The following is a 13,820-nucleotide window of genomic DNA, read 5'->3' as shown; positions in this document are numbered from 1 at the left end:
TCATATCATCCACACCACAGCAGCAAGCCTTAAAAATTTTTAATCTCATTTGATACAAGCTACATCCAAATACGACTAAAGCGTAAACATCACAAATAACTCCAAATTTTGTAAGCCGCCAAAGGTGTCACCTAGAAGCGACGAACCTCATAACGCCTAAAAGCATCCCACAATTCTAACAACGTTCTCCTGAACGTAAACGCCAGTCCGTATCGACCAGACTTTATTGGGTATCATGTCATTACCCCCCGCCGAACCGTTATATATTCATCCCCAAGAACCGCGCGCCAGGATGCGACGAAGGTCGATAACCCCAGTTCCAATTACAAGGGACACTGTTTATTCAAGTCGTTCGCTTTCGAGCTAGTGCGCCTGCTTTCTTTTTGCGACTAGAAGCCATTCCAACGAAAGCTGCATCATCAGCCTCTTCTCGTGTATCGTCGAACTTGTCATTCCCAATAGTGACTATTTTCACAACATTACCGAGAGCCACCGCAATCGTTCTTTTGCCGACTCGTTCAATCGGTCCAAGTCCGCTGACAAGGAGATGCCCCCGACCGTAATTGTCATCCGACAGAGGAGCAGAATATTTTTCACCTTTCGCACTGATGCTCCAAACCTCCCAAACGTCATCATCGGAGACAGGGTGAATGTCCGCACGTTTAGAAAAGGCACGTGGAAGACCACCGCGGTGACGAAGGCCTGGTATGGAAGTGTGACCGTTCATCGCTTCCGTAACCTTAACTGCTGCCTCTCGTGTCCGAATACCAACGATGTACCCAACTTGAAGTGCTTGCCATTGTCCCGGATTTTCGATTTCGAATGTTTTCTCAACCGTCTCCCCCCAAAGACAACAAGTTTTACTTCCTGGGGTCCACGGATCTCGAAAACATATTGTATCGCCATCACGCTGGGGAAGATACGACTGCAAAATGCATGATCCTGTTTCAATGCATGTATATGCAAGCGCTAACGAGGCTAGCCCAACTGATCCGCATTGTGGCCGGCGTCGAGTCGAGTGGAAACATCGCAATGAGTCTGGCGCCATTGACTTAGTTGGAAATGTGTGTGTAACCTTGTGCGTAAAGATGTCTACGAGATCAACAGTATGCTCTCGCACAGCGAGAAATGAGCTCAAGGCGGGCAGAGGTACGATAGAGCGAATCTCTTTATCGTCTGGAATTTCTGGAATTTCAAGCCCTTCTGACACCCATCCTTCGTCCATTTGTGAAGCTACATGCACGCAACCTTTTCTGGATGATGTGACAATCCGTGGCGGAGGATGAGGATACTGAGGACTTGGTTTCTCGAAATGTGGTCGAACGCATACGAGAGGACTATGGCAAATGCGCATCTGTTTACTTTCGTTTGCTTCCATGTGTAATTCTGTCATGACACCATTATGTCGAGCGACCAGTAGCGGGTCAATAAGCTCTGATTTATCGTAGCCAAATAGAAAAGCGGCCGGGGTGCGGTTCTTCATCTCGACATCCATAACAGGACCCCACCGCCTTTCTGGGATGTTCCACAGCATAACTTTGTCTTTGGCTGAAAGTATAGCTAGCCAATTTGAGTCCGAATCAATCGCCATGGCCAGGACAGGGAATGGATCTATTTCGGAATCCGGATCGTGAACGATGTAGCTGAAAGTGCCTTTTCGAATATCCCATACATGTATACACCGGTCCAATCCAGCAGTAGCAATAACACCGTCATTAGAAGCCTTCATGAGAACGATATCCAGAAAATGACCATGGCTCAAGGTTTTGACAGAAAGTAAAGGATCGTCTTCGGGTCGCTCCACATCATCAATATCTGGAGATTCGTCCCAGAGAAGCCAGTTCATAATCAAAGAAACGGCAGCGAGTAGAAACACCACTACTGTAAGTAATACTCCGAATTGATTTCTTGCGAAATCATAGGCAGCTGGTAAAAACGGTCTGACCCCAAATCTTGTTGCATTCCTATCCGCGCCATTAAGAACAAATATTACGGGGTTGTAAACACGCGAGATGATGCGGTTAGCGTTTGGTTTGATGACTTGAATCATTTCATGTGCCGTTTCGTGGTCTTGCAAGCGTAGCCAGGCGGTTGGGGTTCTTGCTTGATTGATATCAACCGAAAGAAGCGCTGTGGAATTTTGTCGTGGCGAAGATGTTTGAGAAGTAATCAATTTTAGGAGTCTTTGCACAGTCCCAAACAAGCTCTCGTTTTCGAAGAAATGCCACTGTGCAATAACAACGAATCCTATCATTAAGATTGTCCCTGCTATTCGGGTAGAGGCTGGAGCTTCCCCGCGTAATATTGCATCAAACCAAGTCTTTCTTTGTTGTAGCTCAGGAGAGTCTCGATCATTTCGAGTCGTCTGAATACGACTCAAGGAATCTGTAAGCTCGGTTCGTCTAACATCGATGCTCAGTACAGCTGTGAAAAATGTCAATAGATAAAAGTAATCTAGAATCAGAGCAAGAGCTACGAAGGTTGCAAACGCGCTGATGGGTGGATAGACCACCGTTGACAGCATATATAGAATGGTGATGTTCTGAGCCAGACTAGCAAGGGCGACATGACCATTTTGACCTAAAGCATCCCCCATCCTGGTGGCGGTAGGTCGATCAGAAGGTGTCATTATGACAGTGTTGATTAGAGTGCATATATTTTGCGTGCCCAGCGCAGCAATGACAAGTGGATAAAACTCCCGCGGAATCTTGGACAAGTCGATTTTGAGAATCGCACAGATGGTGAAGCTCGACATGGTCGAAACCGCAATCTGGGTCAGTGCCGCAAATATCAAACCGAGTCTGGACTTCAAGGCTCGCATCTTGAGAAGATTGATGAAAAAGTAGGCCGACAAAACAGCGTAAATCAAAACGAGAAACAGGTCGTCCTGTATTGAAAGCGGCTGGAATCGAAATTCGTACAGGGTGCTTGCGGCCGACGTGTCGTCTGGCGGTATTATTTTCCATTTATCAGAGCCGCGACGTGCGATCTCTTCTCCTCTTCTCTCCCACTGCCTCCCAACAGGAGAATCGATCATATGGACCAGGGTGATCACTAATGCGTCTGCTGCGACCAGCCTGTGGTCTTCGAAACGCTTCCCACTGAAGACAATGGAATGGCGAAGTGTAACATTGACCGAGGTAGCTTGTTTAGCTCCCTCGTTCACGGTCTTTATTATATCCTTATCCCCATCGATCCGATTCTGGTCGCAGGACCAATATTGTAGCGGCGAGTGAAAGAACCACGACGAATTGCTCATCCCATTGATCGCGTGAAATCTGTCCCTCGTGTCGGCCGTCATGTCAATTGGTATTGGGTCCGGCAACGGTTCATCCACAGGCCTGCGGGGATTAAAATCTGTTGTCGGCCCTAGAAGCTCATTCTGTATCTCGAGTGCGGTCTTGAGCACGTCCGAATCCAATGCCTTCATATAGCTCCCTACGTCGATCAGCAAAGCACAGATCAGTCAACCACCCCCTCGCCACCGTACCGTGAACCCATATCGATCGCATCACCACGTCTGGTCTTGTATTACCTCCCCCTTCGAACGGTTGCGCGGATGTCCACACGTGGTGGGGTAGATTCGAGGCGCCATTGGTAAAATTATTCGTGTATAGAAACGGAAAAGGGTATATTAGAATTGATGCGACGGCGAGCGAAATCAGGAGGGTAATGACTGGATGCTTTGCAGCATTGGTACCGTATCGAGTGAAGTTATGTCGGAGAGGATGCTTGACGTCAAGCTTTGGAGGTTCTGTTGTCCTGCAGCAAGGTTAGTAACTTTGGCGGCGCCGTGTAGCTTCCGCATCCACTGACCCGCGAAACGGATACAACAGATACCAGATCATTGAAGCTGGATTTTCGGTAACCTTGCCAGCCAGCACAAGCAGGGCAATGGCTAGCACAAGAGCTTTATACAGTCAGTATCAATGGCGGCGGATTGCGCATGTGCCGGGGAAAATGATGAAGGTATTCGCGATTCGAAAGATGAAGGCCGCCCACTACGCGCTCCTAAAGCTTCTTGCACGGTCGGCTGAAGGTTGAATCACGATAACCAAAGGCCATTAGGGTCATGTTTGGTGGTACAAATGAGTGTTTGTTTCGGAGCGTCACCGCCAGAGCTGGGGCTGGAGCTGTTCCGAGTCTCTCAGTCTATCCACAGGAACGAGGGGATCTGGAGAAGATATGCGACGTGAAACCGTGTCGTCCGTCGAGGATGCGAACTGCGAAGGCGCTCTGCCGTCTACGGCGCTCGCACTATCGATAGTTGTAGGAATCGTCGGCTGCAGAGAGAAGTAGGAGCGTGGCGGGAGGAGGTGGTGGTGGAGGTGGAGATGGAGGGATGAAAGTGAAGCGAATGTTGAAGGTATCACGGCTCAGGTTCTGCGGTTTTGCGATTCTGCAACAAGCGAGAGCCAATGTTCGATGCCAACCAAGACCCACAGAGGAACACTTCTGCACTGACCTCAATTCCACTTGACTTTTGTCTTGCGCACTTGGGGTAATCAATGGCGAATGGTTTCTCCAGCATTATAAAGCTAGTCTTTGCCAGTCCGAGTCGTCGCATTTGTTTTGACGCTGACGATGATGCGGGAAATGGCTCGAGACAAATCCGGGGCACAACAAAGAGCTTGTCCTCCACGAGTATCTGTGTACACCAAAGAGAGAATACCCTCAGTGTTACAGATCTCCAGAAGCAATTCGTCGTCCAGATCTTGGTGGAAGAGCGCCAAAACGCCCAAAGTCCATGGCTTGTGGCAAAGAGTGAATGCTTTGGACCCCTCCTCATCCCGGACAAGCTCAGCAGGAAAGACACATGCCAACTTACATATATCAAACGCTCTCAACATCACTCTTTGCATGCCTCTCGTCAATAAATCCATCACTGTCGACCAGTCCAGACTGACCGCATACCTAGCGCCAAGTATGTTCTCAGTTGTAGAACGAATCATGATGCGCCGATGACAGGGTCTTGGGTGATGATACACCAGTCCAGTCCTCCCCTGGTCGACGAGTTCTTCGATCTGCGAGATTCCGCAACGGCGGATGGGAAGGACAAGATGGATGGCACGGCGATGAGCGGGTTCAAAAAAGTCGCAATAGCCTCAAGCGAGAGCGTCGTCGTCCCCCTTCTATATATATTCATTCGCGAAATCTACTTGCATCAAGGTCTCGCCCAACTCAAAAAATCAGATGGTTTCTCAGGTGTTCGACGTAAGTATCACCCCATTTCTTGCGGCGATAGGCCATAACGATAATGTGCCCGCCATTAGGTGTTTGTAAAGCGAATATGAACCGAGCCAAGGGAGAGATAGTTACACGCTGCCGCTATTCAATTCTCCTTCCATCATTATACGAGACGCATCTTTGCATTTGACCTTGGGATAATCTCATCAGAGCCAGTCAATAGAGACCGATCCAGCTTCGAACCCGATGGCGGGGTACGGAGTAAGCTTCATATTGCCAATTGCTCTTTTCGGGTACCGACAGTGAACATTGCTTTTCCTTAGACATTTCAGCTGTTCATTGGATCTAGACCTCTCGGCTGTAAAGGGGGCTTCTCGGTTAAAGAGACACTAATCAGCACGCATCATTCCACTCTTGTGCAGAATGTACTGGCGAACATTCTTACAGACCTGAAGTACAAAGTGTTTATTTCAAGTTCTAATTATATTATTGGACAAGATATTGAGCTAATCAGAACCACTGTTACCGGTAAGTCATTGGATCTTAGACAACGTTAAGTCGCAAGTCACCAATAACAAGACCTCGTGCAGCAAAGATTACACAAAAAGTTTCAGCCAGTCGTAAAGGAATTTCATTCATTGGCCGAAAAAACACATCTATCGACGACACAATAAATCAAAGATAGAGCTACGAAGTCAATTGTATAAATTTTCGGACGTCAGTCACCTCATCAAACACAACGCGAGTCGTAGTAGAGATATTAACAGCTTCTCTTTGAAGTTGCAACTTGACATGATCGAATCTAATAATCCATGAAATAAGAGAGAAGAATTTCGAATCACTTAGCAGATATCTTTAAGAACAAAACTCCAGATTCTGTACATTAAATCGGAACAAATGCCGCCACCCATCCCACAGGCGGAGCCTAACCGGACGCCTCGCGCAAGATACAATTATCACTTCTTGTCAAGACTGACGAAACTCTTAAATGATGACGGAGAATGCGATCTCAGCGAACAACTTCAGAAATATAAATCATCACGATTGCAGGCTTTGAGAGGTAGGCAGAACAGCCATCGACTTTGACTATACTAATATCTGTGACCAAAAGGCTCTGCAACACCGCCCTCCATACCAATCGAGCCGGCAAAAGCTCCTGAGCCATGTATCTCGGAACCAGCTGGCGAGCTCAGTATTGTAATACCCTTAAGTCCTCAGATCGAAACACTTCTCAAAATTCCACATGGAAAGCAGCCTCACGAAGAGCTCTCTACCACATTCTTCTCTTTTTTAAGAAAAGGCGATATTCTACATCGAGGTATCCACGACTCTCGCTGGGTCATAAAGATCAGTGAAGATATCATCGTCAAATGTGGCCCTAACGTCGATGTGCGCGAAATTCAAACCCTAAATTATCTCTCGCCTTTCAAAAAGCAGATTTTGTGTCCTGAGCCCCACGGAGCAATTTCAGTGGGTAGGTGGACGTACCTCTTCATGTCTTATATCGCGGGCACACCTCTCTCGAAACCCTGGCCCGCGCTATCACCTAGTCAAAAGACGAGCGTGCAAAGACAGCTTGACACTGTTTTCAAGTGTCTTCGGAGCATCCCCGCACAATCTGAACTTTTTGGCAGTGGTACTCCGCCACGCTGTAAAGATCTCCGAACAAGTCTAAGAATTGCCGATAAACCCATTAGCAACGAGGAAGAATTCAATTCCTTCCTCGTTCACACAAACCGCGAGCGCAATCCCATCTACTTAAACCTCATTTCCTCAGGATTATCCATAAATCATCGCGCAGTCATGACACATAGCGATCTCCATCCTGGCAACCTTCTTGCACGACTTGATTATAACGGTGGCATAGAAGTGACGGGAATCATAGACTGGGAGATGAGTGGCTTCTATCCCGAATACTGGGAATACATCAAAGCTCACTCATACGTCCATTACGACGTTAGTGATTGGTATAGTTACCTACCGACCGATGCTATTGGCAATTATGGGGATGAGTGGAGACGGGATTGTTTGGTTACTAGATTGACGATGTAAATTACCTGTGAGTTACGTTGAACACGAACGTGCCATTGTGCTATTTGGGTATAGGTACTTAGGTAGTTGAGGAGCAAAAGAGTAAGAAACAAAAACATACAACAGTAGGTATTCGCTGGTGGTCACCCACCCAACTACTAATCTACCGATCTGAAGCTTGAGTTTGGCAGAGCGGACGGGATGCCCTATTCTCTTCAGTCTATGGTCGTATGTGACGAGAATTCTTGGTTCTGGGTATCTAAACTGCGCTTAATAGGTTGCTCGAGGATTCAATCTAGCAACCCGGCGAAAATAGCCTCTTATGGCTAGCGACATAATGTAATTATCTTTAAAGGTACTCGGACTTTACTTTATCAGACTCCCAAGTTACGAATTTAGAGATATTAGGGTTTAGCCAGTCTTTCGTCGAATAAAACAATTCTTCGAATCTCCATGTAATGTAGATGAACTCATCACTTAATCGCGATAAAAACACTCACCAGGCGTCCAATTATTGCTAAACTCTTCTCTCAGAAAAATTGTTAAAGACTAAGCTGTTAGGGCAACTACTGAAGAAGATACGTAGATCGATGGTTTTATGATTAATATATAGTTAACATAAATATATTATTTAACATAATTTCACATCGACCTCCTCATTTGAAATCCAGTTCAATCCATCTACAGCGCATATCCGTCTCTGAATAAACTGACTATATATCACCAAATCTTCGCAAGTTGAGTACTCTGCAGGATTTTAGTGCTGATTGTATAAATCAGGAACGATACTCACGAAACCTTAAATTGGCGCAGCTAGAATCTAACCGGATACGGCTCGCTCTGATTGGGACTTGGCTGGTATAGGATTTTGAAAACCTCCTCATGAGAACGCAGTTTACTATGCGGTAATACAATGTTGTTTCCATGTCTAGTTGATGTCAAAAGTTAGCGAATGATTGAGATATTGATAATAAGTATTGGCAGTTTAGAGTAGTCGTGTTTCTTCAACTTGTGCTGCACATCGTATTTTTCCATGTTAAAACCTCTAGAAATTTGTCTCTGCCATCATGATGCTATGCACTGTTGGTTTGCTCATCGCGCCATTCCATGGATGTGTTGGACTCCCGGCCGGCTACACGACGTCAATTCATCACGGTCAACCCTACCCTTATTTTGAAGTTTTGTTGCATATCGCAATTCTTCACGCTGTGTTAAGCGTATATTCACCAGCCTGGCGTTGCATGTTATCTCGTGGCGTTATTTTCAGTGTTGAAATTATTTATGCGCAATTCTCAAGTCAAACGTGTCACTTCCTTAGAAACCTCGAATCTTGTTGTTTTGCTTGACGGATTGAGAACTCTTCTCAAATTCCTGTAAACATTTTGTTAGTAATAAAGGCTGATTAATAACTTAATCAACAGGTACAATTTTCTCTTGAGGTTCCACTGACTTTATTCTTCTTCTGTTTTGTTGGTTGAATTATTTCAAATGAGATTCTCGTGTATAGTAAACTAAATCGCCATACTTTAACGACAGGTTGTGATTATATCTGAGGTGACTTCTTCACATTTAAAATAAAACGAGACCCTACCTCGCGTCAATGTTTCCTCTATTTTTTTAGGATTGTAGGCCTTTCTTCTTTCAAACGGTGACGAAGGTAACGGTGGTTCTAGTATGCTGGCTACACAGCTCTATCGTCTAGCATGGATCTTCTCATGCCTCTTACAATCATTATTTCTCACAAAAGCCTTCCCGCACTCACTACACTTATATTGTCTCTCACCAGCATGACTCCTCATATGATTCCTCTGATGAAATCCTCTTGTGAATCTCTTCCCACACAACTCGCAAGCCCAAGGAGTCGCCGCTGTTGCCTTCGGCTTTCCGGCAAAAGTGTTCAACAAGTCTTCATGCTCGGGATGAAAAGTCTTTCGGTGTTTTTCTAGATCTTTGTTTGATGAGAATCCGAACTCTGCGATGGAACAGTCTGGGAAGACGCAATTGAAGGGTCGGTCATGCTTGTTAATGTGAAGTGTTCGGGATTTAAGGCCTTTGAAACCTTGATGGAAGTAGAAACATGTTGGGCGTGGGCATTTGAAGAGTTTGTCGCCGTAGAAGGTGATGATGTCGTGTGAAGGTGGAAGTAAAGACTCGAGGACCTTTCGATTCCGCAGCACGGATTTGTTGAGTGTCGGCAGACTTAGCTCCTTCTTGATTTCTTGATTTTGCATGTCGTACAAGTAGACATGGTTCCATACATACAAAAGATCTTTGTGATAATTACAGCCGTTGAAAGCTTCGCAGTCGTTTTGTATATCCTTTGCCAGCGCGCACCCGGTAAGATCTTCTTGGTATCGAGCGCAGAATTCTTCCAAACTCATACCAAGTTCTTGCAAAGCAGCCTGAGACTCGTGATCATGAATAGGTTGATTTGATGAGTTCAAAATGATAGCGCGAATGTGTTGAAGCCATTTGGCTGCAGCATAATCTTGAAACGCAAGGTAGCCATCTGATACGAGGGACGACAAACTATCTTGACTTATCTCGTTATCAAAACATTCAAATGTCAAATAACGGAGACATAATGAAGCTATATTGCATTCTACTACCAACGGACGGATGTGTTTACTGTTATTGATGTGTCTTTGAAACGGTCAGTGTTGGTGGTTCAGTGAACCTGGTTAAGATGACTTGGAATCACTCACATCTTGGCGGTAGTATGGACAAGTTCTACTCGATCCTCTGATAGAATTTGGATTAGCGAACCGCAGTACTCCTCGATACTACTTCGGAGGCGTCTTCCGTCGAAATCTATTTCTTGTGCGTCTGGATCAATGGAAAACGCGGCTTGTATTTCACGCCATTTAAGTGGCCGCTTTGCACAAACCATCCAGCCAAGTAACTTACGGACGATCTCCCACTGCTTGGCTTTCTTGCTGCGCTCTAGTCGACCCAGTATTCTCTCATAGCTATTCAATGATAAGCGCGTGACTTGATTTTATTACATTGTGTAGTTGAAACTCACGCTTCTCCTAATCCTTCTGGAAATTGATATGACTGAATTTCTGTCAACAGATTTGTTCGAGTCTCTTGCGCAAGCAGGTTTTCCATGACCAATTTTGCGTAAAGAAACATGCCTTTATTGTTGTCAGCAATCAATAAAGCAAGCCCCAGTTCAAGTAACGTACCATGAGATCGGAGGAAAGTCGATTCTGAGATGAAGTTCATCTGTGTTTCGTCTAGACTATTCTTATCTGAGATTATTTTCGACCAGTGATTGATGTAAGCTTCAATATCCCTTTCATTATCTTTCGAAGTGATTCTTAGATTTTCTGCCGTCTGAAGTCCTTTTGCAATGTCCGGGAAATCCTGGCTGATAAACAGTACGCGCAACTTCCCTGCATCTTTTTCATCGCATTTATTTACCATCATCGTGAAGAATGTCATGATCGACTTTCTTTGATCCGAGGTACACTCGTCCAATCCATCAATAACAATAGTCGATTTCTGAATCAGCTCAAATGACAATTTCAATAATTGTTCGGCTAGAACGGAAGAAGTCAGGTTGAGCTCTCCACTCATTTGGTACTTCTCGTAACAATATGGTATTAGCTCCCGACAATGATTTAGAAGCTGGCTCAGTAGACTGCGGAATATGGAAATGGACGTATTTTTCTCTGGGTCTTCTTCTCGACAGTAGAAATACGCTGTTGTTCGTGAATTATCTAGTAGACAACTTTCTATAATGGATGATGCGAGTATTGTTTTCCCTATTCGAATTAGCAATTACGATCCTCCAAATATCGTGCAAACATTGGATTTCTAAGCGACTGAAAACATTCTCGGGGCTTCGAGGATAAAGCACGTCGATCTCTTGTGACGGAGCGCATATCAAATAATTTTAAGACAGTGACAGGAGGGAATGTTGTGCACGCACCTGCGCCAGGAATACCGCTGACCCACAACATTGAGTTGACAGGAATACTAGTTTCCTTCCAGTTGTGGAATTTATCATGCTTCAGTATCCAAGTAGAACTTCCTGCATAAAACTTTCTCGTCGTGCAGAATTTCTCATGATCAGCTGTGGTGCTCTGCGCGGCGCAAAACCAATCTAATATTTCTCGATACTTCCGTCCCTCGTTTTCATTTTCTTCCCTTGCTAGACGTTCTAACCTTTCAAACCGATCTTTTTGGTACTGCTGTATATGCGAAAAGAGTTTCTGACTACTTCTCTGTGATTCTTCGTAATGCAGTTGCGCTGCCTGGCCATAATGCTCGACACGATCGTGAGTGGCCTGGATCTTTTTCTGGGCTTCCTCGTAATGTAGAAGCGCGGCTTGCTCTACGATGAGTTGCCTGTGTGACTTCAAGCCGTCGAGTAACCCCTTAAATTTTGTTTCGAAGTCTTTCCAGATGGAACGGAACAGGTGTCGCCACACCTCAGCTGTATCTTGTTAGCTATGTTCAAAAACAGCTACAAAGGACAGTCGCTCTTCGTTTTATACGTAGTTTAAGAGGGGTCCAAGGGACAATTTCTTGAACAAGAAAACGGACATTCGGTTTGAAAAACATTCGTAGAAGGACGTGATTTGTAAACATGTAATGTGTTGTATGTCTGGTAGGTAAAGTTTCCCACATTTGGTTTCTTTCATCTAAATAACACTTACTTTTGCCTCTGAACATTCGTACCGCTTTTAAATGAAAATCGAGAATATCTTGATACAAAAAGGCCAGAACGCGAACCATTTCAGGCTTGGAACCAAACAGGGATTCGTACTGTGTCAAATGTGGCATATGTTCGCCGATTTGGCGGTATGCATCAAGTATTGTATCAAAACTGTTGGCCCAAGTACTCGCATTCTGTCCATTTGTCAGTTGTGACGTCTTCGACCTCTGAAAGTGTAAAAGACTGAAAAGCCTCACACTGCAAATAGGGTTTCAAACCGGTCAAGCATTAATATTGCGAGATGTTATGGCTGAAACCGTCTGACAAAACTTTTATAGTCTTCCAGTTGACCGATATTCAATAGAGTTCACATACCTGCAGAATGAACTTCATCGGACCCCACACGGCGCAAACAAAGATATGAGCGTTCGCAAAGACCTCGACAACCTTTCCGAACTGGGTCATTGCCTCAAGGAATGACTGTACACGAGTCATATTCATCATTGTCTTTAGATTTTCCTGGTCCCTCTGAATACCGAGAACAGCAAGTTGTACATCTTTCAAAGTCACAAATTCGAAATCCTCCAACTCTTTTGTTGTGAGGTGCTTTTTGAAATTGACTAGAATGTCTTCGAAAGGGCTTTGAAGATTGGCCATCTTTGCCTAGGTTCATGTTGGAGTCGCTCTACAGGCCTTTGGAATTGAGGCTTCGATTAATCAAGAGCTTTCGAGTACCAATGTTCCAATGTTACAATTGATGCTTTCTCAAGTGAACGAGACCTTGCCGTTTAAATTTTAAGAGAGGCGACCAAACGTCCCGAGAGGTTTGCCTCCCAGGTTGTTGGCTGAAGAACATATCAGTAATTATTGTTTCACGACAACGGGTGAAGTGGTGTGGCTAGACTCTCCAAGGCAAGATAAAAAGCACGGAAGTTGACCGACGTGCACTGCAATTTTAGCGCTGGAAACCCTGTTGTAATCACCATCGGACCAATAGCCATTCCATAAAAGAGATAAGGCTTCGGGCCGCAGCGGCCACTCGGTCTGCCTTGTCAGAAGCCAAAAAAAAGGCCCCAGAGACCATGAAGGAAGGTCTGTTAAATCCCACCATTTATCGGCCTCTTTGTTTCACGAAGTAGAGGTGGTAGATAATTGTATGAAAACTCCAGCAAAAATCGTGTATAACGAGCCGGAATTTGCCAAGAGTCGGTTCTTTATATCATTGATCAATCCATAGATAAAAAGGTGGAAAACACTGTTGCAATCATGTCTGAGTGCTTCACAATGACTTCAACACATTGGATGCAGATCTTGCAACATGGTCGTGATGGTGCAATAACGTCAATTACTCCCACTTTGTCTACGCCCTCAAGTAATACCAAAACTTCCCATCGTGAACGCTGACCGAGTATGGATGGTCGCCCACAGACTCGGCCAGAACTTGCTTCCCGTAAATGGTAAAGCTTGCCACGAATCCGATGTTTCAGATGGTACGGGCGAAGCAGATCTCACTGTAGCCCACCTGCGTCGTCTGCACTAAAATTGCAGTGCAAATTCAGTATGCCGACACATTGGACTCCGCCTTAAGAAGCTACCGGCAAGCTGCACTTACTGTAACCAGAGATTAAAAGTGAGGCGAGCGAGCCTTATGCCCCTTGTTCTGAATGCATCCCGGAAAACAACAGGATTTTGCCGAATCTGCCTAACCTGTGGGAAGAAGAGTCCACTGATGTAGTTCCCGTGATTAGTGAACTAACAAAATCATATACCTGTAGTCTGATCGGTCGGACGCGATACGTTGAGACTGAAGAGTGGTGTTTACATTGTGCGGGTTAAATTTGCGGTGTATTTCGGCCTCCTTTTATCGACTAACTAAATTATACAGGTCTAAATATTAGTATTAGAGAAGTTTTATAACTTATAGAATTATAATTAA

At 45.0% G+C, this 13,820-nt stretch overlaps 4 protein-coding genes across 4 annotated transcripts; 1 reads left to right on the top strand and 3 right to left on the bottom strand.

Moving 5' to 3' along the window:
* Positions 1–343: 343 nt before the first annotated feature.
* On the bottom strand, positions 344–4,074 carry GLAREA_12861 (WD40 repeat-like protein; the record flags this gene model as incomplete). The annotated part of the gene is made up of 4 exons (XM_008084624.1): positions 344–3,438; positions 3,491–3,762; positions 3,817–3,910; positions 4,050–4,074. The coding sequence occupies 4 exons, from the start codon at positions 4,072–4,074 to the stop codon at positions 344–346; spliced, it is 3,486 nt and encodes a 1,161-aa protein (XP_008082815.1).
* Positions 4,075–4,538: 464 nt separating this feature from the next.
* Positions 4,539–4,952, bottom strand: GLAREA_12860 (uncharacterized protein; the record flags this gene model as incomplete). Its single annotated transcript, XM_008084623.1, has 1 exon — positions 4,539–4,952. The coding sequence occupies one exon, from the start codon at positions 4,950–4,952 to the stop codon at positions 4,539–4,541; it is 414 nt and encodes a 137-aa protein (XP_008082814.1).
* A 1,132-nt stretch (positions 4,953–6,084) lies between these two features.
* Positions 6,085–7,239, top strand: GLAREA_12859 (Protein kinase-like (PK-like); the record flags this gene model as incomplete). The annotated part of the gene is made up of 2 exons (XM_008084622.1): positions 6,085–6,247; positions 6,299–7,239. 2 exons carry the CDS (start codon positions 6,085–6,087, stop codon positions 7,237–7,239), a joined length of 1,104 nt encoding a protein of 367 aa, XP_008082813.1.
* Positions 7,240–8,532: 1,293 nt separating this feature from the next.
* GLAREA_12858 (C2H2 and C2HC zinc finger) lies at positions 8,533–12,541 on the bottom strand (the record flags this gene model as incomplete). Its single annotated transcript, XM_008084621.1, has 8 exons — positions 8,533–8,589; positions 8,961–9,861; positions 9,924–10,187; positions 10,244–10,355; positions 10,407–10,988; positions 11,156–11,662; positions 11,886–12,078; positions 12,260–12,541. 8 exons carry the CDS (start codon positions 12,539–12,541, stop codon positions 8,533–8,535), a joined length of 2,898 nt encoding a protein of 965 aa, XP_008082812.1.
* Between the last annotated feature and the right edge of the window lie 1,279 nt (positions 12,542–13,820).

This window comes from Glarea lozoyensis (genome assembly GCF_000409485.1).
Source record: "Glarea lozoyensis ATCC 20868 chromosome Unknown GLAREA21, whole genome shotgun sequence".
NCBI classification, from domain to species: domain Eukaryota; kingdom Fungi; phylum Ascomycota; class Leotiomycetes; order Helotiales; family Helotiaceae; genus Glarea; species Glarea lozoyensis.
Note: the sequence above shows the minus strand (reverse complement) of the source record. Positions and strands in the feature narration are given on the sequence as shown.